We start from the raw sequence: 22621 nt of genomic DNA on the forward strand, positions 1-22621 counted from the left end.
TCAGCCACGTTCACTTCAACACTGAAAAGAGTCTCTTGTGGGCAGAATGATTCAGGTACCCTTGTTGAAGTTTATAGTACTGTTTGGCAAAACTTGTCTACTTCTATTCGTATCTGATGTGAGAGTAGAACTTACTTTGTGAGGAAAGCCAAAATATATCACAGAGCAATAAAAGACAAAAATCAGAAAATAAATTGATATTTTTCTTTTTATTTTTCAGAATATTGCAACACTTTCACACTACTGCTGAGGACTACACCATCATTTTCACATCTGGATGCACAGCTGCACTTAAATTGGTAGCAGAATCATTCCCTTGGATACCTGAAGGCACAAAGCAGCCCAGCAGTCGATTTTGTTACCTAACTGACAGCCACACATCTGTGGTTGGTATGAGAGGCATAACTGCTTCAAAGAATGTCTTGTCTGTTCCAATAAAACCAAAGGAAATTTTGTTAGCAAAAAGCAGGTTACCAGCTGAAGAACAAAACTGCACAACCCCTCACCTATTCTCTTACCCAGCTCAGAGCAATTTTTCTGGTACCAAATATCCCCTTTCATGGATACAGGACATAAAATCTGGAAGACTCTTTCCCATCAAACTACCAGGGAGGTGGTTTGTTCTACTAGATGCAGCCTCGTACGTGAGCAGTTCTCCATTAGACCTGGGAGTTCACCAAGCTGACTTTATCCCCATCTCATTCTATAAAATCTTTGGATTCCCAACTGGTTTAGGAGCATTATTGGTAAACAACAGGATTGCTCCCCTCTTGAGGAAAACGTATTTTGGAGGTGGAACTGCAGCTGCCTACCTCGCAGGAGAGGATTTTTATTTCCCCAGGAAATCCATAGCAGAAAGGTAAGGCTTTGTTTAAAAAAACAAATTTTTTGCTTTTGATTTTTTGCTGATACTATTTGCATCAGACAAATGTCTCAGGCTTGGCGTATGCACTGGGCTGTGATGCATGTTCTTTTTATGCAGTTGGATAGGTATCTCACATCTGACTCAGTTCATTTTATTATTCTTTTTTCCTAGCTAAAGAGCATCATCTGAAATATCTACCTTCCTTTCCTGATCTAGTTTGCCAAAACTGCTAAAAATATAAGGCTTCATTCTGTGACATTTAAGGCTTCATTCAGTGACATAAAGGTCAATCCATGCATTTTTTAATTTGTATTTAAGGTGTCTCAGTGGAAACTTGATTTGTTTTTGAAACTCCTCAACCAAAGCAGCCAGAGCAAGGTTGATCACACAGTGTAACTACGCTCAGTGAAATTGCAAAGTTAGTTCTATGTATTTCACTGGAAATGTGCAATGCTTTACCTTCAAGACAAGCTTTATCAGAATAACAAGTCCAGTAAAATACATTACCTACAACAAATACTTGTGGTGCTCTTATTCCTTGGCTGAGGTTGTGAGGTAGCTCTGAAGCTCTCCTACAGAAAATAGAGAACACCTAAAGGAGGTCAAACATACACACATAAGAAAATGCTGGCCAATAAGGTAAGCTTCACCAGTTCCTGAACACACTGAAGTGCCACTCTTAGTGACGCTTGGTCTCTCTGCCCCTCTCCTTCATGTCAGCAACAACTTGCAGTTAAGGGTCCTTCTTCCTGTCTCACATCTGCACAAAGGAAATTCTAGAGATCAGCATTTCATCACAGGATCATAGAACAGTTTGTGTTGGAAGAGACCTTGAAGATCGTCTAGGTTCATGCTCCCTGCTGTGGGCCCAGACACCTTCCACTAGACCAGATTACTCAGAGGCCCCTCCAACCTGGCCTTGAACACTTGCAGGGATGAGGCATCTAGGAACTTCTCTGAGCAACCTTTTCCACTGCCTCACTACTCTCACAGTATAAAAATTCTTCCTCATATCTAATCTAAACCTTCCCCCTTTCTGTTGGAATTTCCCTTTGTCGTGTCAGTATACACCCTTGTAAAAAGTCTCTCCCCAGTTCTCTTGTAGGCCTCCTTCAGGTAAGGGAGGCTGCTGTAAGGTCTTCCCTGAATCTTCTATTTTCCATGCTGAACAACCCCGGCCCTCTCAGCCTGTCTTTGTAAGAGAGGTACTCCTGTCCTCTGAGCAATTTTATGACTCTTCTGGACTCACTCAAACAGATCAATTTCCTTCCTATGTTGGGTGCCTCAGAGCTGGATGCAGCACTCCAGGTGGAGTCTCATGAGAGCAGAGGGGCAGTATCCCCTCTGCAACCTGCTGGCCACACTGCTTTGGATGAATTCCAGGACACGGTTGGCTTTCTGGGCTGCCAGCACACTCACTGCTGGATCATGTTGAGCTTCTCATCAATCAACACATCCAAGTCCTTCTCCCCAGGGCTGATGTCAGTTCATTCTTCACTGTATTTGCGTTTGGGATTGCCCTGACCCATGTGCAGGACCTTTTACATGGCATTGTTGAGATTTATGATATTCACACAGGTCCACCTCTCAAGCCTGCCAAGGGCCCTCTGGCAACCCTTCCCTCCAGTGTGTCAACTGCACCACACAGCTTGGTGACATTGACAAACTTGCTGAGGCACTCAATTCCACTGCCTGCGTCGCTGACAAAGATGGTGAACAGTGCCAGTCGCCATATCAATCCCTGAGGAACACCTCCTCTCACTGGTCTCCACTTGGACATCTAGCTATTGGTGGCAGCTCTTTGCATGTCATCATCTAGCCAACCCATCCACTCATCCACTAAGTGGTCCATCTGTCAAACCCATGCCTGTTCAGTTTAAGAGCAAGGGTGTCATGCAAGACAGTGCCAAGTGCTTTCCACAAGTCCAGGTAGATGATGTCACTTGCTCGTCCCTTATCCACCAATGCTGTAGCACCATCGTAATAGGCCACCTAATATGTCTGACATGATTTGCCCTTGGTGAAACCATGTTGGCTGGCAGAAATCACCTCCTTGTTTAACACGGGCCTTGGCATAATTTCCAGTATGATTCCTCCATGTTCTGGCTGGGCACTAAGGTGAAACTAACCAATATGTAGCTCCCCAGGTATTCCTTTCCTCCCTTTTTAAAACTGGGGGTTCCAGTCAGTGGGAACTTCACCTTCTCAAATACAATGGAAAGTGGCTTAGCCACTTCATCCACCAGTTCCTTCAGGACCCACAGATGCATCTCATCAGATGCCATGGACTTGGTCACCTTCAGGTTCCTTGGATGGTCTCAAACCTGTTATTTTCCTACAGTTTTCCTCATTCCTCCAGTTTTTGCCTTTTCATTCTGTGACTTGGGCAGTGTGGCTGGAGCACTTGCTGGTCAAGACAGGGGCAAAAAAGTGATTGAATGAAAGCCTTCTCCATATCCTGGGTAACCAGGTATCCTGATCCCTTCTGGAGAGAGCCAACATTTTCCTTAGTCTTCCTTTTACTACTAATGTACAGTTTTTCTTGTTTCCTTTGATGTCCCTGTCCAAATTTAATTCTCTCAGGGTTCTACCTTTCCTAGCCTGATGTCTAGTGGCTCAGACAACCCCTCTGTATTCCTCCCAGGTTACCTGTTTTTGCTTCCACCCCCTGCAGGCTTCCTTTCTGTTTTGGTTTGTTCAGAGGTTCCTTGTAATCCATGCAGGCCTCCTGGCATTTTTGCCTGACTTCCTTTTTATTAAGATGCATCATTCCTAAGCTTGGAATAGATGACCCTCGAATCTTAACCAGCTCTCTTGCCTCACTCTTCCTTCCAGGGCTTTATCCCACAGTGTTCTAACAAATATGAAATATATATTGATAAATAGAGATATATAAAATTATGGCGCTTGGGAAAGGCTAGAAGTGAAAAGGGGAAATGGTTAAAAAAGCCCTTCATTCCTTCAAATTATTTCTGGACGTGCATTCAGAAGCATGATGCCCTGCATCTCCCATGATGTGAATATCTGACCTTTCACTGTATGCAAAATAATGCTTCATGTGTTTGCACCTCTTCTGGTGGATGCTGCTGGGGGGTTCTGGTTCTGGACTAGTAAATGCAGAAGCTGACTGCATTTACCTAGCTCTTGCCAGACGAGACCATGCATTATTTCAGAATTGGATGTTAGTACAGTGAATGTCCAGTTAATCTTTTAATATAGAAATAAAAAGAACAGGGAAACATTGTCATTTGGACCTCTGTTTCTGATTTTTCAAACAAAAAAGGCTTTGAAGTGCAACTCTCACTGAAATTCAGGGTAACAGAGCATAGCAATCATGGGATCCCGGGGTGCTCCTGCATCATCTGCGAGCCAAAGATAAAACTCCCTTTAATTTCACCTGGGCAGGCTCTAGTTTCCAAGCGGCTTTTCTAGAGGTAATTGATACGTGACTCATGGGATTGCATAGCAGATGAAAATATCTGAAATGTGTTTTAGATCTCAGTTCTGCTTTTATACTTTCTTTAATTAGGAAAGGAAAGGTATGTGGGAACCTGGAGGGGTACTCTATTTCTGGTATCTTTTTCAAGAGTTTGCAGAAGTTGACTAATTATAAACCTTTCATGCATCTGAGGCTCCCACTGTTTCAAGGGCTTTTTTACTGAGTTCAGAAGAAGGGCCTGCTTTAACTGTCTTCTGCTACAGAGTTAGAAAAAAGGAAATTGACTTCCAAGGCTGGGTACACAATGTGTAATCTTTGTATGAGGGATTAAAACTAAAATAATCAAAACTGACAGCTGGATACTAGTTCCCATTAAACAACAAAGTGTCATGCAGACAGTCTAAGTCATTATTCATAGGTCAATATTTATACTTGGCATCATCTGATCCTTTGGTTGTTATTTGAAAAGCCAATATTTAAAAGTTCATGTCTAGGGCATTACTGATGCGGTCCATAATTTCTCATGAACTGCGGAGACTTAAAGTTCTGCCTGGAGAAGCTTGACGTTTTCAAATGTAGGTCAGGAATGAGGAGAACTTTCTTGAAGAGTAAAAACAATGAGTTGCATTGACATTCTCAATCAATGTGATTCAAGCTTTTCTTTTTTTTTATCACCTTTTCTTTTTTTTTCTCAGCTGCTATAGGTTTTGCTTTGTTGTGTTTTCCCAATAATGAAACACAGGCAGAGCAGTTAGGAACAGAACTACTACGCTTCAAATGAAATGCCAGGTCACCATAGCCAGAGTTAATACGATTACCTTATCTTTGGGCCACATTTCCATTTCTTTGCTAGAGGCTGAAACATTTGGGCCATTATTTGTCGCAGGTCTAGTCAGGTTTTATCCCTGCCTTATTGCAGTAAGGAACATCTATCCTTGTAGGCATCCAAACCCAACTGGTGAAAGCCCTGAGCAACCTGCTCCAGCTGGACATGCTTTATGCCGGAGGTTGGATTTGAGATTCCCAGGGGTCCTTTCCAGCCTCTGTGCTTCTGTGATTGATGTTGTGCACTGTTCCCAAACTCCATCTGCATTGTCTCTTCAGACATGTTTTTGTAATTCCAAAAGGTTTTATTTTTAATTTTCTTCTTTTTTAAAAATGCTTTTTTACAGTGTTTGATTAATTTGGCTTGAATACACTAAAACATGTCATTTCATGTGGTAATTAATAAGAAAACTTCAACTCTAGTAAATGTCATTGGAAAAGGGGACTTAAATATATGTGTCTGAGTGCCACTAGCAGAAGGTATTCCCCATTCACACATAATCCAAGAGCGGTGTACTACGAAAATAGCTTTTTCGAAGTCAAGGTGAAACTTAAGTGGAAACATGTAACAGGATACGCTTTATCCACCTTTCCTTCCCAGGACTGTCAAAATAGTTGCCATTTTTCTTAATAGATACAGCTTTTGCTAGTGTTCTTCATATTTATTTTGTTATTCCTGCTATATAAATTAATGTACTGCAGTGTCTTTTACATTTTTTTAATACTCTTAAATCACTTCCATGTTTTCCCATTTCATGTCTGTAGCCAATCTTCTCATCTCAGCTTTTAAAATCATGTTTATTGTATTTTCATCCTTGTATCAAAAAGCTTGACAAATTACTATTATCATTCACAAATCTAGCCTCATTTCCCATTTTTTTTTTTCCTGCACAGCATGAGATAATAAAATAATATGATTATGGATAGCAAGAATTCAGCGATAAAATATTCATCATCTGCCCTATTTTTCTTTTGTATCTGGGAGTGCTATTCAGAATCTGATCATTCTGGAATTTATGACTAAGGGAAAAGGAGCTATTGTGTTATCTGTAAATTGGGTATCTGCATCTTAGTCTAGCAGAGTGACTATCTAGAGCATTAGGTGTTGTATGTTGTTCATTTCCAAATGCATTTTCAAAAGCTTTGGAAATCCAGATGACATGACTTTGTCCCTGACAAGTTTTAGTGACTCTTGCCTCTGCTGCTTGAATAATTTAACAATCCCAAAGCAGCACCCACACTTTTGTAGTCTATTATGCATTGCACTTAGCCACAGCAGGTTTCTTTATTCTTGATGCTGTGGCTAGAGATCTCTGGGACAACTCTGTGCATGCTTATGCAGTGTATACTGACATGGTTTGGGTCCTCAGTTACATTCTGGGTTTGTGCGTGCTGAGGGGAAGGGAAGGAAGCAACGAATGGAAAATAGAGGCAGAAAGCTAGGGATGAAAACTAGGGTCCCAAGAGCTGGAGCTGAGAAAAAATCCTGAGGCTGGGTAGTGGGTATGCAGCAGCTTGAGAATCCTTTGGCAAATAAAGCTGATCTGCCTGAAGCAGTCTCTTTAGTGTGATTGTATCTGTCAGCCTAGAAAGAAAGAATATACTGACAGGTGCTGGCTTATTGCACTGAAGCTCTTCATTGTGCTGAGAAATCACCTAGGGCCTGGACTGTGCTGAGAAGAGCGCAGTCTTTATGTGCAAGCTCACCTTGTAGTCTGGCACATGCTCATTGGCTCCACACATGAGGACTCTGGCCATTTGCCCATGGTTACTTTATTGTGCTAAGTGGACTGGAGTATCACCCTGTCAAAAACACATTTTGTTTAAGCATTTTGCTGTGCTGCTTCTGCATTTTGGTGATGTTCAGAGATTTCCAACCAAGGCCACTTATGGGAGAATTTCCAGGACCACTTAGGGGAGAATTTCCTGAACAAGCACCCTTTCAAATAGCAATGATGGATTTCTGATTGGGTACTTCAGAAGTGACGGGATCTTCATCTAATTTCTAATGGGTGTTTGCAGCATGAGAATGGCTTCTGCACCTGCCAGACCTGTTGCAGCTTCTGACGGGGACTTGTAAGCCTGAACAGGGATCAAGACAGTGAACAAGTCTCTTCCTTTCAGCTCCCAGTGCCACCCTGTCCTGCAAAGATGAGAGGTCAGAGGTCATTGAGAAGAATTACATAGGACTCTCACTCAGCTGTTCCCTGTGTCTGAAAGGCAAAGTCCTTTTATTTAACTCATGGAACTTAATTCTGACAACTTTTATAACTGTTTTTCAAGACAAGAGCTGTGGAAAAATAAAAGGGTAACTGTAAGAAGGTTTAACTAACCAGTTATTCTTTCCCTTCTCTGCTGAAGTGTTAATTATCTGCTGGCAAGCTTCTTGCAGTCTGTTTTGTTACCTCTCAGGACATCCAAGGTGGCAGCTGACATTTGCTGTGTTTTTCTGCCAGCCATCACTGCAGCCAGCCAAATTCTTCAGTATTTGATGCAAAGGGAAGTTTTGCTCATTTTTTTGACTCCAAGTCCCACCATTAAGAAGGCATCTGTGTATCATTTTGCAGTCTAATCCTCCGGGTGATTTTTTTTTAATACTGAAGTTGTTTCATTCCCCAGCATAGTCAGAATAAACTGAAAATTGTATATCAGCAACCCAAATGCTATCCTGAGGGAATCACTTTTGATCTTGATTCACCATGGGATTCACCTTAAATTACTGAATCTGGGATAAACTGAAAGCAGTGCACCTGATAAATGCTTGCAGAGCACAACCAGTCACTTGAAAATGTTTGTTAGCTTGCGTTAGTGGCTAGTCACCCAAACAGAAGCAATAATATCAGTAAAACTTTGAAGAGGCAATACAGTTGGCAGAGGTGGCTTCTGTTAGTCAGCCAGCCCCACCTCTATTCATTTTCACACTCCTGGAGTGTCCAAATACCAGGGTGCAATCTACAGTATGGTAATAAATACAGAAGGAGGTGTTTTCCTCAGGCAGGAGAAGTAGTGGCTCTTGCATGCTTTTTAGAAATGTTCAGCATAATGAAATCAATAAAACCCAGAAATACAAAGAATTTTTAAATTGTACCATAGATTCTCTTACTTGGAAGTAGGCTGATCTAACTAGCCGTGTTTCATCTTTTGTCTTCCAAGTGCCATTAGAAGCCAGTAGAAATCATGGGCCCAGGATAGCCACATGGCTGCCACAGAGAGGCACATGTAAATCACAGCAAACACCAATCTGGATTGTTGGGAAACTCCATCCCACTGTTTGAATAGAACCAAATAACTGATTTATGAAATAAACCTTACAAACTCCTAGAGAGCTACAGCACATTCATTTTTTAAAAAGAAAAATGTGGTGCTCGTTGTGAAATGCATTTTTCTTAAAATAGAAAGTGTTTTGAGATGATAGCAAGGAAGAAGGCAGTTGTGGTTTATATCAGAATTTGATTTTGCCTTTGATCAAATACAGTAAAAATTTTGCTTGAACCAGGATGTATCTTTGAAATCATTGTGGCTAACAAGGTGACATAACATAGTTTTACCCCATGGGGTTCTTGTGCTCCAATTTAGAATCAAACCTTTTCTCTAATACTTCTCTAAAAGGCTTTGTAAATTTTTAGCACCAGCTATTGTGACTTTACAGAATTGGTTTTCTGCTCATAAGTTTATGGCACATTTTTAATTATGCTTTGTAGATTTTACATTTGTGATTAATTAGCCTGTTTGATATGGGAGTATATATAAAGATAACTTGTTTGGCACAAAAAAGTCACATTTTTTTCATTGCCATTTGTACTGTGTACTTAAAATGTCGTGATACTGGATGTAAAAGGGTGAGACTGGCTTTTTGACCCAGACAGTATTTACAATATACAAGTTATATTTAATTAATGTTAAGGGATTGATTTACTTCAAAGTGCAGGAATTAAAGCTTTTTCTCTCTCTTTTTACCTCAGGCAGTTCTTAGTAACAGGAATTGCTGTAAATACTCCACGGTATAGTATATAATTAGTATAATGCTCTTTATTTGACTCCTGAAGTCTCAGAGACAAAAACATGAGCTAAGGCAGACATATGGAAGAGCTGTAACTGCTATCAGGGGGTCAATTTAGATATTTAACATTATTTTAACCTAGTTTTTATGTGCCCTGAATCCTCTGGCATCTGTGTGTGCACTTAAATACTTTCCAAGGCGATGTTGAAATGGTTCTGAATTGGCTGCTGAAACTTTTTTTGCTTCTTTGGAGTGAGTTCAGTCTTATTTTACATGGTGCAGCCTGAGATATGCAGAGAGCGCCAGGTCTGGGCAGCAGCATGTGCCTGCCCTCGGGTCTGGTCCTGCACAGAGCATGTCCCTGGACCTCTTCAGAACCTCCCAAACAGGAAGGAATCATTCTCACATCTTCCCTCTTATCCCAGGAAAGCCGTTACTGCTTTCTCTGACTTTTTGAGGAGAACAGGGAAGGAAGGATGATTTTCATGTGTGTGTGTGTGTGTGTGTGTGCGTGTGAATGTTTCCATGTTCCTTCCTAAGGAGGAAGGTCATCAGGGCAAGAAATGACTATGAAAAGGTGTTTATATTTTCTATTTTGCAACTTTATAAAACATGAGATAATGTGGGCAGGAGAAAGGTGTGAGATAATAGAAATAAGAACAAGCAGAATGGAGATGGCAAAAATGGAGGAAAAGTTGAAGCAATGTGTCTGTAAGGATGCCAGCCCCAAGCCCCAGATATGGTTAAATGAGGTTGCTGCTGCAAAGGTGGCAGCTCTGCATGGGGAGAGGCGAATCTGCCCTGGGAGCTGACCCATCCACATGAGGGGGCTCCTTCAGGCAGGATGGGGAGGGCTTGGGGTGTTAGGAGCAGATGGGGAAAGCCAAGAAATGTGGCTCAATGTCTCTCTCTCCTTATGCGTCTCTGACCCTCAGATGAGTGGTGTTGGCCTGTTGGAAGCTGTCATGAGCTTTGGATGAGGGCCTTTCCCTTCAGCATGTGCCAAAGCTCTTGGCATGTCTTTGGCACGGATGCTGCCATCATGGGCTTCCAAGAAGCCATTGTAATCTGTGGTTTTCCAGATTTTCTGTTTTGATGAGTGAATGAGTCCAAACTGCAGGATCCTGCTGTGCATGGCTGCTGTGCCACCCAGTCCTTCTGCCAGCTGCAGAACAGGACACCCAGGTCCACGTGTGGATTCAAGACTCATACACATGCATGCTCACAGCTGTGAAGATGTAGTTTAATTTGCCACATGTGGATGAGAGCTGAAAGACACATGGCCCTCTCAGTGTCCAGGTAGAGCAAAGTAACCAAGACTGTGAGCCCCACACCAATCCATTTGCTAGGTCTGAAGGTGAGCTGGTGCCTTTGCAAGTGCAGCTCTGTGATAGACCAGGGGTGCCTTTCCAGAGACGCACACCCCAGGAGCAAGGTTGTCTGGCTGCACAAACTCTGCTTTTTGAACCTTCTTGGTTTCAACAGTTGTGTCAATTTTCAGTTGAAACAGCTGTTAGACTTAGGAGATAGTACTGTGTTGGGTTTTAAAAAGAGTAATGCACAGCATGAAAATTGTGGGGAGGGGAATCTGTTCTCCAATCCAGAAAAGGACTGTAGCGTATTTATTTCAGTCAGTCTCTGGTTCAAAAACTTCTTGAGCTTTAGCAAAGGTGTCTGCTTGTACTTTGTCAAATAAGTTTATGCTAATTGCATTGGTGTATTTTTGTATTGATCCTTTTGGAAGCAAAACTTTTAGGAAATACTTATATTCTCCCTTCTCACAGCAGTTCCTGCCACCATGTTACTTGTATGGATTTAGTTTATTCATTTTTGTGGACAGTGAGCAGAGGAAGGCATGGCAAATTGCCTGGCAATTAAAATCACTGACTGAATGCCATCCAAATTTAGTTTTTCCAGAATGGGATGGGACAAGTTAGTTTCCTTTAACATTTTGTCCTTAATGGAAATAATCATTGCAAAATGAAGAAATATACTCCTCTAATAGAAACTGCTGCTAAGGTTATGTCAGGCAATGCATGACCATGAATGACAAAACATCTCCTCTACTATAATGTACTAATACATTGTAATGTCATGAATTGATGTAATCATTCTTGCTTACTTTTATTTGCCCATTTCTTGCTTGCCCAGCAGGAAGGGACTAAGAATCAGTGGGTTTCAGCATGATGTGCATGGATCCCTTGAGATCCATGAACTCACTGTAAAGGCTCCAGCAAGGGAGACTGAGACACCTCCATGTGGCATATCATGTGGCAATTTCAGATTTGACCTTTTGAAATACATCTTCACCTTCACTGATTTTTTTTTTCACTTCAGTGACTTTTTTCCCTAGTTTGGTGGCTTTCTTCCACTCAGAACCATGCCTCTAAAATCTTTTTGGAATGGTATTTGTAATCAGACTTCTTGTTGTCAGTATCAGCAGAGATGTCTTATCATTTAAGAAAAGGATATGTTTTTCTAGTCTAAATGACATCAGAATGCAAGAGGACAAGCTGAAATGGTTTGTCCATTTATAGCAGAAAACCTACAGAACTATCTTAAATTTAGTGACTCTAATTATGTGGCTTATTTGATACCCATGTTATTTTATATTTTATTTATAGCTAAGCTACAGGGAGCTACGTTTTTTAGAAAGCTTAGTGTTCGCTACCTTCCTAGGGGTAAAAAAGATGTGTAGAAACAGAGTAGTTTACTTGAGTGGTGTTTAGATGACCCCTCTCAACCTAATATTTGAAGATTACAAGTACAAGCACGGGTTTGGTCTAGATTCTTTTTTATTCATCTTCTTACTAGTCTAATATATGCAAGAATGCATCTGGCAGTTGTGCTCTTGGGAACCCGCGAAAGAAACATCTACAGGCTTCTCAAACAGATTTAATTTAGAAGAAAAAGGAAAATATTGATGCTCTTGAGAAAAAGGGGTTTTACAGTCTTCCTTAACTTTCACATATAAGCAACGGTTTCCAAAAATGGAAATACGCAGATTTGATTAAACACTTGGCTGTCACATTTGTGTCTGTTCATGTTCAATTAAAAAATTCAGAGGGATTCTCTAGAATTATAATAATCTGCTTTTTTAATATCTATGCATTTATATTATCAAGTAACATCTGCTATGGCTTAATAACTGTGTCAAATGATTGTAACAGCTTTATTTTTAGTGAATTTAATGATAAAAAGTTTTAGAGTTACAGCAGGGAAAGTATTTATGCTGAAAGGATTGTATCTCCTATTTCATACTTTATGGCAGACATTTTACCATTGTATTTTCAGTTGTACTCTGAAGTGGCCCTTTCTGGTTTTTTTAATTGTTGCTGATGCCAACAGTCTTAAGTTCAGCAATACAGATTGGATGGATTTTCTCTATAACATTCACTTCTAAAAAGTGGTTAGTATGAATCTAACTCTTCTTATCACTCATTTTGGTTTTATATTAGAAGTGTCTTGATCGATCTTAAGTTACCTACACTAATATATGACCAGTTTAGGTGGGAAAAATGGTGTGATGATTTTGTCAATGACAGATCTGGCAAAGTCTGTCCTCTTAAGCAAATCAATAAATTGATGCCAAGTAACAGGAACCCAGTTAACTCTTCCTAGAAAATAAAGTATATTTTTTGAGTTTTCTGCTGTCAGTATATGAATGAAGGCAACTGCTTTGAAGTTTCAATCAGTATCAAAAAAGGATGTTGTTCATGTCATCCCATATTTAGTTCTTGGGTTTTCTGTATATACATTTTTCTGTGTTTTATCATGATTGGTTAGTTTAGAAGGACAGTTTCAAAATAAATAGCCATTGTTAGCCCTAGATTTTTTTGACTTTGGCTTAAGAAAGATAAATTATAAACCTTGCATGAGCTTTTATCCAATTAACTAAAGCATGTATATACATATAAGAAATCACAGAATCACAGAATATGCTGAGTTGAAAGTGACCCACAAGAATCATCCAGCCCATCTCCTGGCCCTGTGAAATGTGTTCTTGAGAGCATTGTCCAAATGCTTCTTGAACTCAGCCTTGGGGCTGTGACTATGTCCCTGGGGAGCCTGTTCCAGTGCCCAGCCACCTTCTGGATGAAGAACTTTTTCCTAATATCCAACCTAAACCTCCCAAGACACAACTTCAGGCCATTCCTTCAGGTTCTGTCACTGGTCACCACAGAGAAGACATCAGTGTCTGCCCCTCCACCCCCTCATGAGGAATTTGTAACCGTGATGAGGTCTCTCCTCAGTCTCCTCCAGGCTGAACAGACCAAGTGACCTCAGCTGCTCCTCATTTAGCTTCCCTTCAAGGCACTTCATCCTCGTCATTGCCCTCCTTTGGATACTCTCTGACAGCTTAATATCTTTTTATATATTGTGGCCCCCAAAACTGCACACAGAATTCAGTGTGAGGCTGCCCCAGTGCAGAGCAGAGTGGGACAATCCCTCCCTTGCCTGGCTGGCCATGCTGTGCCTGATGCCCTCCAGGACAGGGTTGGCCCTCCTGGCTGCCAGGGCACTGCTGACTCATGGTCAATTTGCCTTTGATCAGGACCCCCAGGTCCCTCTCCATGGCACTGCTTCCCAGCATCTCCTTCCCCAGTCTGTCCATGCATGCAGGGTTGTCCCGTGTCCAATGCAGAATCCAGCACTTTCCTGGATTTTTGAACTTCATACGGTTGGTTATTGCCCAGTCCTCTGATTTGCTGAGATCTCTCTGCAGGGCCTCCTTGCCTTCATGGGAGTCAACAGCTCCTTCCAATTTTGTGTCATCTGTCAACTGGCTTAGTATCCCTTCCAGTCCTTTGTCCAAGTCATTTATGAAGATATTGAAGAGCACATGGCCTAAAACAGAGCCCTGCACAACCCATCCTTCAGTGTCAAATACCAATATGTAGACACCAAGTTATCTCTAATCATTTTAATGATAAACATTTGTAACATTTTTCTATTATGATTCAAAGCACCTCTCTGTGTGGCAAAAATCTTTCAAAATAAGGTTTTACACATCACATACTTTAGTGTGGCTCTTTGCTAGAACAGTACATGTAGCCCCAGAAAGGTTATGCTCTGTTTTGCTAAAAGCCCAGGAAGGGCCTTTCCTGGCATTCAAAAACATGACACAGTAAATGTGAATAGCATAAGCTCTCTGGGAGGAGTGACAGAACTGATGTGTGGAGGCCTGTTGACCCAATTCAACAGGAGATCTCTGGCTACATTCCTTATGCCAAATTTAATCAATTTTAATCAAGTGAATAGATTTTTTTTTAAGTACATGGATCTCACCAATTCTCTGTCTAGACATTTCTAGATGATTTTCCTAGGCAAATTGCTGCTGAATTGGTGACAAACAAAAATATCGCCACTCTAACTGTTCATAGGAATTGCACTCCTGGCATTAAATGTAATGTTTAAATTAGAACAAAAATAAGCAGGACCATGCACCTGATTTTTCTGAAGAATTTGTCATTTTATGTATATGGGTATATATATATCTAAGGGCATACATAACCCAAAACTGTAGTAGACTCACCAGCAGACAAATAACCATGGAAACTCCAAACTTTGCATGCAAGTGTACATTCTGCATATAACAAATTCATGCAGCTGTAACTCTTCTTGTTCTCTGATACCAGCTGGTAGGATTTACAAGGAGTTTTACACACAGAAGTGCAAGGTTCAATTTTAAATTTTAGCGGGTCTAGATGCTGTGGTGTTGCTAAGCAAAACTTGGTAAGGGACATGGCATGCAAAATGGTTTAAACAATAGGATATAATGAAGCCTGTTTTTAGCTTAATAACAGGATTTCATTTCCATTCCTTTGTAATTTTCTTGTTTGTATTCCTTATCTTGTGCTGCTTATGTAAGTCCACAGCAGATAAACATATGAATGAAACTGCTGTAAAATTTTACCTTCAGACAAAATTTTACCTTCAGTCATGCATGAAGACATATGAATGTGTGCAGCTTCTATAAAAAATGTTAATCAAATTGTACTATTCTTCTCTTGGTAAAGGAGAATAGTCTTTGAAATTGTTCGTGTGCCAGTTTGTAGCAGACATCCTAAATATTTTCTGTAAAGAAATTGTGATTAAGAAAGATTTTTCTGTAAAGAAATTAAGATTAATGTCCACAGCATAAACCCACCTGCAGGCTTCATTCATTTGAACTGTGCATAGGACTGTAGATATATTAATTTTGTGTCCCTAAAAATTTCTCTAATACTTTCATGCTATCAACATTGTCACTAAATCCTAAAAGTGATACTATGCACAGCTTAGTGGATGTACACCTCTAAGATGAACTATATGGATATTTCAGGAACTCAGTTTATTTGACAAATCAAACTTAGAGTATAACTAAGGTTGGAGTATAGCAAATATAGGGTCTATTTCAGTTTTCCCTGTGCAAGAAAATGTAAATTTACACATACTTGTTTCATGCAGGGTGGATGGGGTAAGTTCTCATTTAATCTCCCTTCTAGTCTGATGAACACAAATGCTTGGCAATCAGAAGTGTGAGTCAAAGATAAATATTTCTTATCCTAGCCTGGTTTATTTAAATTATGGTCTAAAGGTAGGAATGTGTATCTTGAAGCCATTTTGTAGTTAATGAAGCATTAATAACAACTAAGGAGATCTACCTTCAGCTGTTTAAGTGGCTTCAGGAATGTTAGAAATTTATACAAACACAAGAATTCTCAGCAGAACATCTTATTTAAGTAAACTTATCTCTGCTGCTTTCCCAAGCTAACAATTAATAATCCATTAATTTAACGTTTCTGAATTGTTTTTTCCTCAGGTACACAAAGAATTTATCAAGGAAAGCCCAATCATTATTAAATATCATATGAAGTTCATTCAGAGACGTTTTTTAATGTATAGTGGCCTAACAAAAGATGTGAAAGTATTTAACAAGCCTGTGAACCTTGCTTTTGTGTGGATGTCCTGAAGAGGGTGGAGGAAGAATATTCACTATATTTATGTCTGCAAATTGCACTAGCAACTCATTTTCCAGGTGCAAATGACATGTATGGAAAGGAAAACTGTATACACACGAGCAAGGAGAGCATGCCACTAGCTTTTTCATGGAACTACTTGCCAAAGAAAGGCTAAGCCATAGGGATGGAACGCAGCATGTTACATGACAAGTATTTCTTCCTCCATATGACATTCAGAACTCATTCTTCTTCCAAGACTACCGGAGAGCAAAGCCAAGACTGTAGCTAATTCTCAGAGTAACAGAGAAGGGGGACCCTCTGTCGCGTGACAGGTTAATTTCTCAATTCCACAAGGTTCTGTGCATGAGCCTTGTCTTACATCCTTTGCCTTTGAATTCTGTCTGGCCAAACTGTGTCTGAGGCAGTGACCTGGCAAGCAAGAGTGATCAGTGTGCACCATCAGAGGACTAGCAATAGCTACAATAGTCTCTTTCTAACTATTTTTAATCTTGCTGGATGATTTGCTCTGCCTTGCTGTCAGCATGTCTGTAGGCTTAAATGTACAGAAGGTAAAAACAGAAGCCAAGTCTCCTTCTCACCTTATCTCAGGACTGTGCTGAGGTGCCTGCTGATTATAGCTACAGAATAAAGGTTTGAAAATGTCAAAAGAACTTGATGTTAAAGAAAACATCAGCATATCAACTCTGTAAACTGATAGTGGTTTGATGCTTTTAGGGCTCTTTGTGATCCAGAAAGTCTGGGTGGTACTGCCCTGAGAATAAATAATGTGAATCTTAAGTATGTCTGTAGTAATAGCTGATGAATCACTTCATTTCAAACTGCTAACATTCCAGGCATACACTGGTATTTTTTTTAACATTAATACTCGATTACTTAAACATTAGTGCAGGATTTTTCTTGTGTCTCTTCAGTTTCTATTCTAAAGCTAAATACATGAAAAATCCTCTAATACAAAAATGTTTTCGTTTCGGGAAAAGGGAAAACCAAAACATTGAACACATCTCTTTCCTTTTCACAAGGAGGAGCAAGTTTTAAGCCTGCTTCTGTGGTTCAGGTAGTGCATAGAGCTGTAATTAGAAGTGTTCAGCCAAATTCTTGTCCCTGAGACTCCAAGGACATGGCAGTTGTTTTAGTTACAGTGTCTAAAATGCAAGTGAGGTAAGACTCATGAGTTGAAGTAACCGTATTTATGGGACCAGCCACTATCTATTTACCTCTTTTTATGCAACTTGCATTATAAGCTTTAGACACCATTAAATCAGGCAGTGTTTGCTAGTGCTCTACTGAAAACACACAGACATCCAGATTCTTATCCTCTGCTCCTTGTCCATTTCTCTCTAAATCAAAACCAGAATTCTAACAATGTTTGATTTCTAGAGAACAGCCTTATTGGAGGGGATGAAATCTGGTTCTTAAATTTGAAAGAAGAGCAGTATAACTACATTTTCACTGAAACATATAGCTATCAACTGCAACAGAGCATTTATGGCTTTATATACCACAGTGATTTGACAACCCATGGTGATATAATCAATATATGCATTACTGATCTGCAGGAAGAAGTAAAGCAATGACAGTACCATTTTTCAGATTTCCATAGGGGAAAGTATCTTTGGCATCTGTTTCAGTTTGCAGGAAAAAAAAATGAAAAAAAATCCTTTTAAACACTCTTTGCACGACTTAAGCTAAATTGCACAGTAAAAGAAAGATAATCTCCTTTATAAGATACTGCAGAATAAAACCTAATCCTAAAAGGAATAAAAAATGGTTAGCAGTAGTATTTAGATCTAGGATTTTTTTTTTTTTTTAATTTCCATGTACTTCAGTTTTTAGACACCATCTTGCATTCAAAGATGAACTTGGTTCTGTAACCTCAGGCAACTAAAAATCAGTGAGGCATGGTGTCTATCGTGTTTTCTTTATTTGTTTAATGATGTATATATCTACAGCCCCAATTAGATTTGGAAGCTGAGGTCCCTCCTGGGTCTTCTTGCAGTCTCTCAGCAGATCCAAGAAGACAGTGTTACCTTGTACTATTTCCAGCATTCTGTCTTAGTATTTTTATTTCAATTACTTCCCTGATTGCAGGAAAAATATAGTCAATGGAGTGATAAAACCCTGAATCCTTTTGATCCTGGCAATTTGATTACCATTTAAAATGAGGATTTCTTTATGACTGAGAAGTTCAAAGTTTGTCTTCTTGCTTTCAGCATTGCCTTATAGCAGCATCCTAAGAGAATAAGACCTCCTTGGCATATATGAGATGCATCAGTAATAATCCTGTTTGCAGAAACCTTGCATGGGTAGAAAATGTCAACATTCAGACTAAGTGCGACTGTTTTGCAGGGTTTTTTTATAAATTACATTTTTATGATCTTCCTTGTAAGATTATTCTAAGGAACTGTTGGCTCATTATTCTGTTTCCACTCCATTGTTTTTTCTGGTTTTGTTTTGCAATCCCCTGATTATACTTCACTCTTAAGAAAAGCTTCAGAGAATGCTCTGTATTTACAGTGTGAATTATGATTCTGCCAGTGTGCATAACAATTACATTATAAATATTTCCTCAGCCATTTGATAAAGACGCAAATTAAGGAAAATAATTACCATTACAATTACAATTATATATAATTACAGTATATTCAATTTAGTTTATCTCTAACCTCCTCTTGCCATAATGTGTTCATTGTTGAAGAATGAAATTTTAGCTGACTGTGTTGGAAGTAAACATGGATTTTTCTGTCATTTACAGTGTATGTTCTTTGAAAGAAGAGTTTTATCACCAGAAAATAATACAGTTTAGGTGATTCAACTTCAAAGCAGCCTCCTAGATGAAAATTTTGAGTGTGTGTGGAGTTTACCCTTCATTGAGTTAGAAAGACTGTTCTCTCCTAAAAATGCTACTTCCTTAAATATAAATTATTTTTACCCGGGAAAGCATAGTTAATTTGTACTTGTGCAATAAAAGAGATTTATGGCTGCTGGATTGACTGAATACAGTGGATGCTTTTCTAGGGAAGCACAGTCTTCCAGAACGCTGAGTGAGGACCCATTGTCTCTGAGAGAGAACAGTGCAGAGACTTAGCATTATGCCCTTATTTAGCATAAATATTAGCCTTAGGCTAATCAGTATGTACCAAGACACCTGAGGAGGTAGAACAGCTAAGATGTGCCAGCTTGCTTTGTTTGCTAAGACCAAGTATGTACATACCTGCTGTTCACAAGAGCTGCACCTGCACTGTCTTGCTTTGGAAGGATTCATTTCTGAAAAGAAAAAGAGGAGAAGCAACTAGAAAAAAGAGCATTATTTATTTTTTCATTTTATGTTAAGAAATGCTCTGTGGTCCTCCGCTGCTGCTACATCTGACTCAAAGTACTCAAATTATATTAGCAAGACCATGTTACCTGCTCACATGCCTCTCAAATGGTACAGTTTTGCTGACAAAATAGGTTAGATACAGCAGAGTCTGTGTGGTGCTATTGTTGTTTATAATGCATTTGTTTGGTATCTTCTTCATGTTGCCTTCAAATAGTCCCTTGGTACTTTAAGCATTCCTCCCGTATGCTAAGCAGTCATGTTAATTTGTGCTTTTCAGAGGCTCTGAGACTAAATATTTTCATTTTTCTACTCACTTTAGGGAATTCTTGTCCTTTTCCAGATGACATTCTGTTTTGAGACAGTCACTCTGTGCAGCTTTGTGTCTTAGATGTACACAGTACTGATTGCTTGCTCTTCATTATTCAGTCTGCAATCTGCCAGTGTACTGTGACTCAGTAAAGGAGTAATAGCCCATGATTCAGTATGATTTCTCCCAGGTAACAGGTAACAGGATGAGAGCAAATGGCCTCAGGTTGCTCTGGAGGAGGTTTAGATTAATAATTGGGAAACATTTCTTCACTGAAATGTTGGCCAGGCATTGAGATAGGCTGCCCAGGGGAAGTGGTGGATCACCAACCCTGGTAGTGTTCAAAAGGCATGTGGATGTGACACTTGGGGGTATGTTCTAGAGGTGAACATCGCAGTGCTGGGTTAGCAGTTGGACGTGATGATCTTCAAGGTTTTTTCCAACCTTTATGGTTCTATAATTTTGTGACTAAAGGAAATACTTAGAATTGATTTATGTATATGCTCATCTCTATTTTTCAATTTCCATCATTTTTTTGTTGTACTTTAGGATATGTATCCTTGTTGGTTAACATAGATTTTGAAAGTGGACACAGATTTTATTTTCCCCAAACTGTTATGTGTTCAACACTAATGCCTTTGTTAAACTCTGAAATCCAGCATTGGTCAGTTGGCAGAACAGTAGCTACTCCCAGCATTTGAAAACAGAACTCAAATGCAGCTCCCATTTTAGTATCTCAAAATTGACACTGCAGCTTTTGTCTGCTTAAGCTTCAGTTCACTTTTGTAAAGCAGTAGAGCAGTATTTATTTTTGGTATGTGTATGCAAAAAGGTCAGTCAGAACTTCACTAAGATTTGGTTTTAAATAGTTTGCTGAGGAAAATGTAAATGAAGATAAACTTACAGTAGCATTTCAGTTAATGTATATTGCTTATATTTCATTAGATCTCTTTATGGGAAATATGTCTGTGGAAGGACACAAGGTATTAATTTATAACTTGCTCACAGTAGTTAGCACAGAGTGTACCCACCAAGCAGAGTGGTGTGAGGTTGCTGGAGGAGCTGAATAGTTGAATGTGTTCCTAAGCTGGTGCTGGTGAGCAATTGTTTGGAAAGTGTCCAGTTTATTCTGATCAGGATAAACATTGATGACTTATATCTCACAGGTATATAGGAAAGAAATCTGAAATTACTCACATCAGTGGATGACCTGCATGATTTAACTTGGTTGGAAACTGAGATAAGTGCCATGTATCTGCCCAAAAGCAGGGAAGTCAAGATGACTCCCATAACTTTAATGGAAAACTTCATTTTTATGTTACTTTTTTAAATGAAAAAACAGTTTCAATCTTTTGGAGGAAAAAGTGCAAGTAAAGGCAGCATAGCAGATGGCACCTATTAGATCAATAGGAAGTTCAAGTTATGAAGAACAGTGAACTTAGATATAGGCACCAGTATTCCATGAGAACATCTCATGGTGGCAGCCAGCAATGTGTATCTGCCAGTCTCTCCAGAAAATTCCCCAGGCATTTTCTCCCTCTGGGGACTTGGGTGTTATGAGCCGAAAAAGGCAACATGGTGCTTTTTCTCAACCTACCTGCACAAACACTCTTCTTGGTAACACCTACCTGTGTGCAGAGGGAGGAAGTAAGGGAAAAAGGAGTCACAAATTCAGGTTACAGTCCATGATAAATTTGTCCATAGAAGTTGTTGCTGCTAGCAGGAGTGTCATTAGAACAATTCAAAAGCTCAAAGGTGCAACTTAAAGGTGCAGACTCTCCAGGCCTTTGGCCAAGTGCTTCCTAAGAGTGGAATTTTACCAGGATCTCTCTTGCTAATCAATATCCATCTCTGTGGGTAGTCAATGTTATCTTCAGTTCCATCATTGGTATTTGTGATTATGGTAACAGAAGGTGGTAAAAAATGCTGATTCTTTTTGCATAGCTTAAAATTTCCAAGTTTTTTTTTGGTGATGAATGTGCCTATATCAAAATTTGTACCTCTCAAAAATCTTCCATTTATCTCACTGGTTTATTCTGGTTTTCTCAAAGGAGTCTTTGAAATGGCTCTGGTGAGTTTGAACACCAGAATTTTAATAGGTGCAATGATGGTTAATTGAACAAGTACATTAGTCAAGTTGTATTAAACTTCATGTCTGCAGAGCTGAATTCCAATAACAAACGTAGCTTTAGAAACATTAGCAAATGCAAAATTGCATTAGGTATAATGTCCTTAACAGTGTATTATCAGATATATCCCTTCCCCCAAAAATATAAAGTATTAGCCAGAAAATAGCCTAAAGAGCACTAGTTTGCTAGATACCATAAAAACTAGAGAATATGCTTGCTATGAAAACACAGTTATTTTCAAAGGCTACAAGTGAAAAGAAATTTTAGATTTTTTGCCATTCACACATGTCAGCAAGATATTAATAATATTTATTTCTAGGTTTTTACCAAAGTAAGGACGATTTAGATTTCTTTCTACAAGAATGGCAGCACTTTTAGCATTAAGTTTATTTTCAGAAGAATTTGTGGACAACTGCTTTTCTTTAATCAGATCCTATAATTGTGTCCCTCAACTGTGTTTGGGTTTAGGAGGATGAGATTACAACATGTTAGTCAATTTTATATGCATTGTCATATGTGCATGGAATTCTATATGGCACAGTGAGAAACCACAACAAAATAAATAAATTCTGTTGAGAAGTTTTAACTTTATATATATTTTCAGCATGCTGAAACAATATTGAAAACAATATGCCCAAGTGAACTGATTTTCTATGTACATGTACAGATTTTCTTAAACTAGACCTTGCATCTAGATTTGGACTGAATGTTGAAACTTTTTCATTTTAGCTATGCTAACTATGAAAATAATTAACATATTCTTGTTTCCCAC

The 22621-nt window shown here is 39.3% G+C and overlaps 1 protein-coding gene across 2 annotated transcripts in view; it reads left to right on the top strand.

Moving 5' to 3' along the window:
• Positions 1-22621, top strand: part of MOCOS (molybdenum cofactor sulfurase) — a 210133-nt gene that overhangs the window by 84009 nt on the left and 103503 nt on the right. For both annotated transcript variants that reach the window (XR_009487894.1, XM_059856631.1), the window contains exon 4: positions 221-859. Coding sequence is in view for 1 of the 2 variants with exons in the window: in XM_059856631.1 (XP_059712614.1) it covers positions 221-859 (639 nt within the window). In the remaining variant the exon portion in view is untranslated. The remainder of the gene's footprint in view (positions 1-220; positions 860-22621) is intronic.

This window comes from Haemorhous mexicanus, chromosome 1 (genome assembly GCF_027477595.1).
Source record: "Haemorhous mexicanus isolate bHaeMex1 chromosome 1, bHaeMex1.pri, whole genome shotgun sequence".
NCBI lineage: Eukaryota > Metazoa > Chordata > Aves > Passeriformes > Fringillidae > Haemorhous > Haemorhous mexicanus.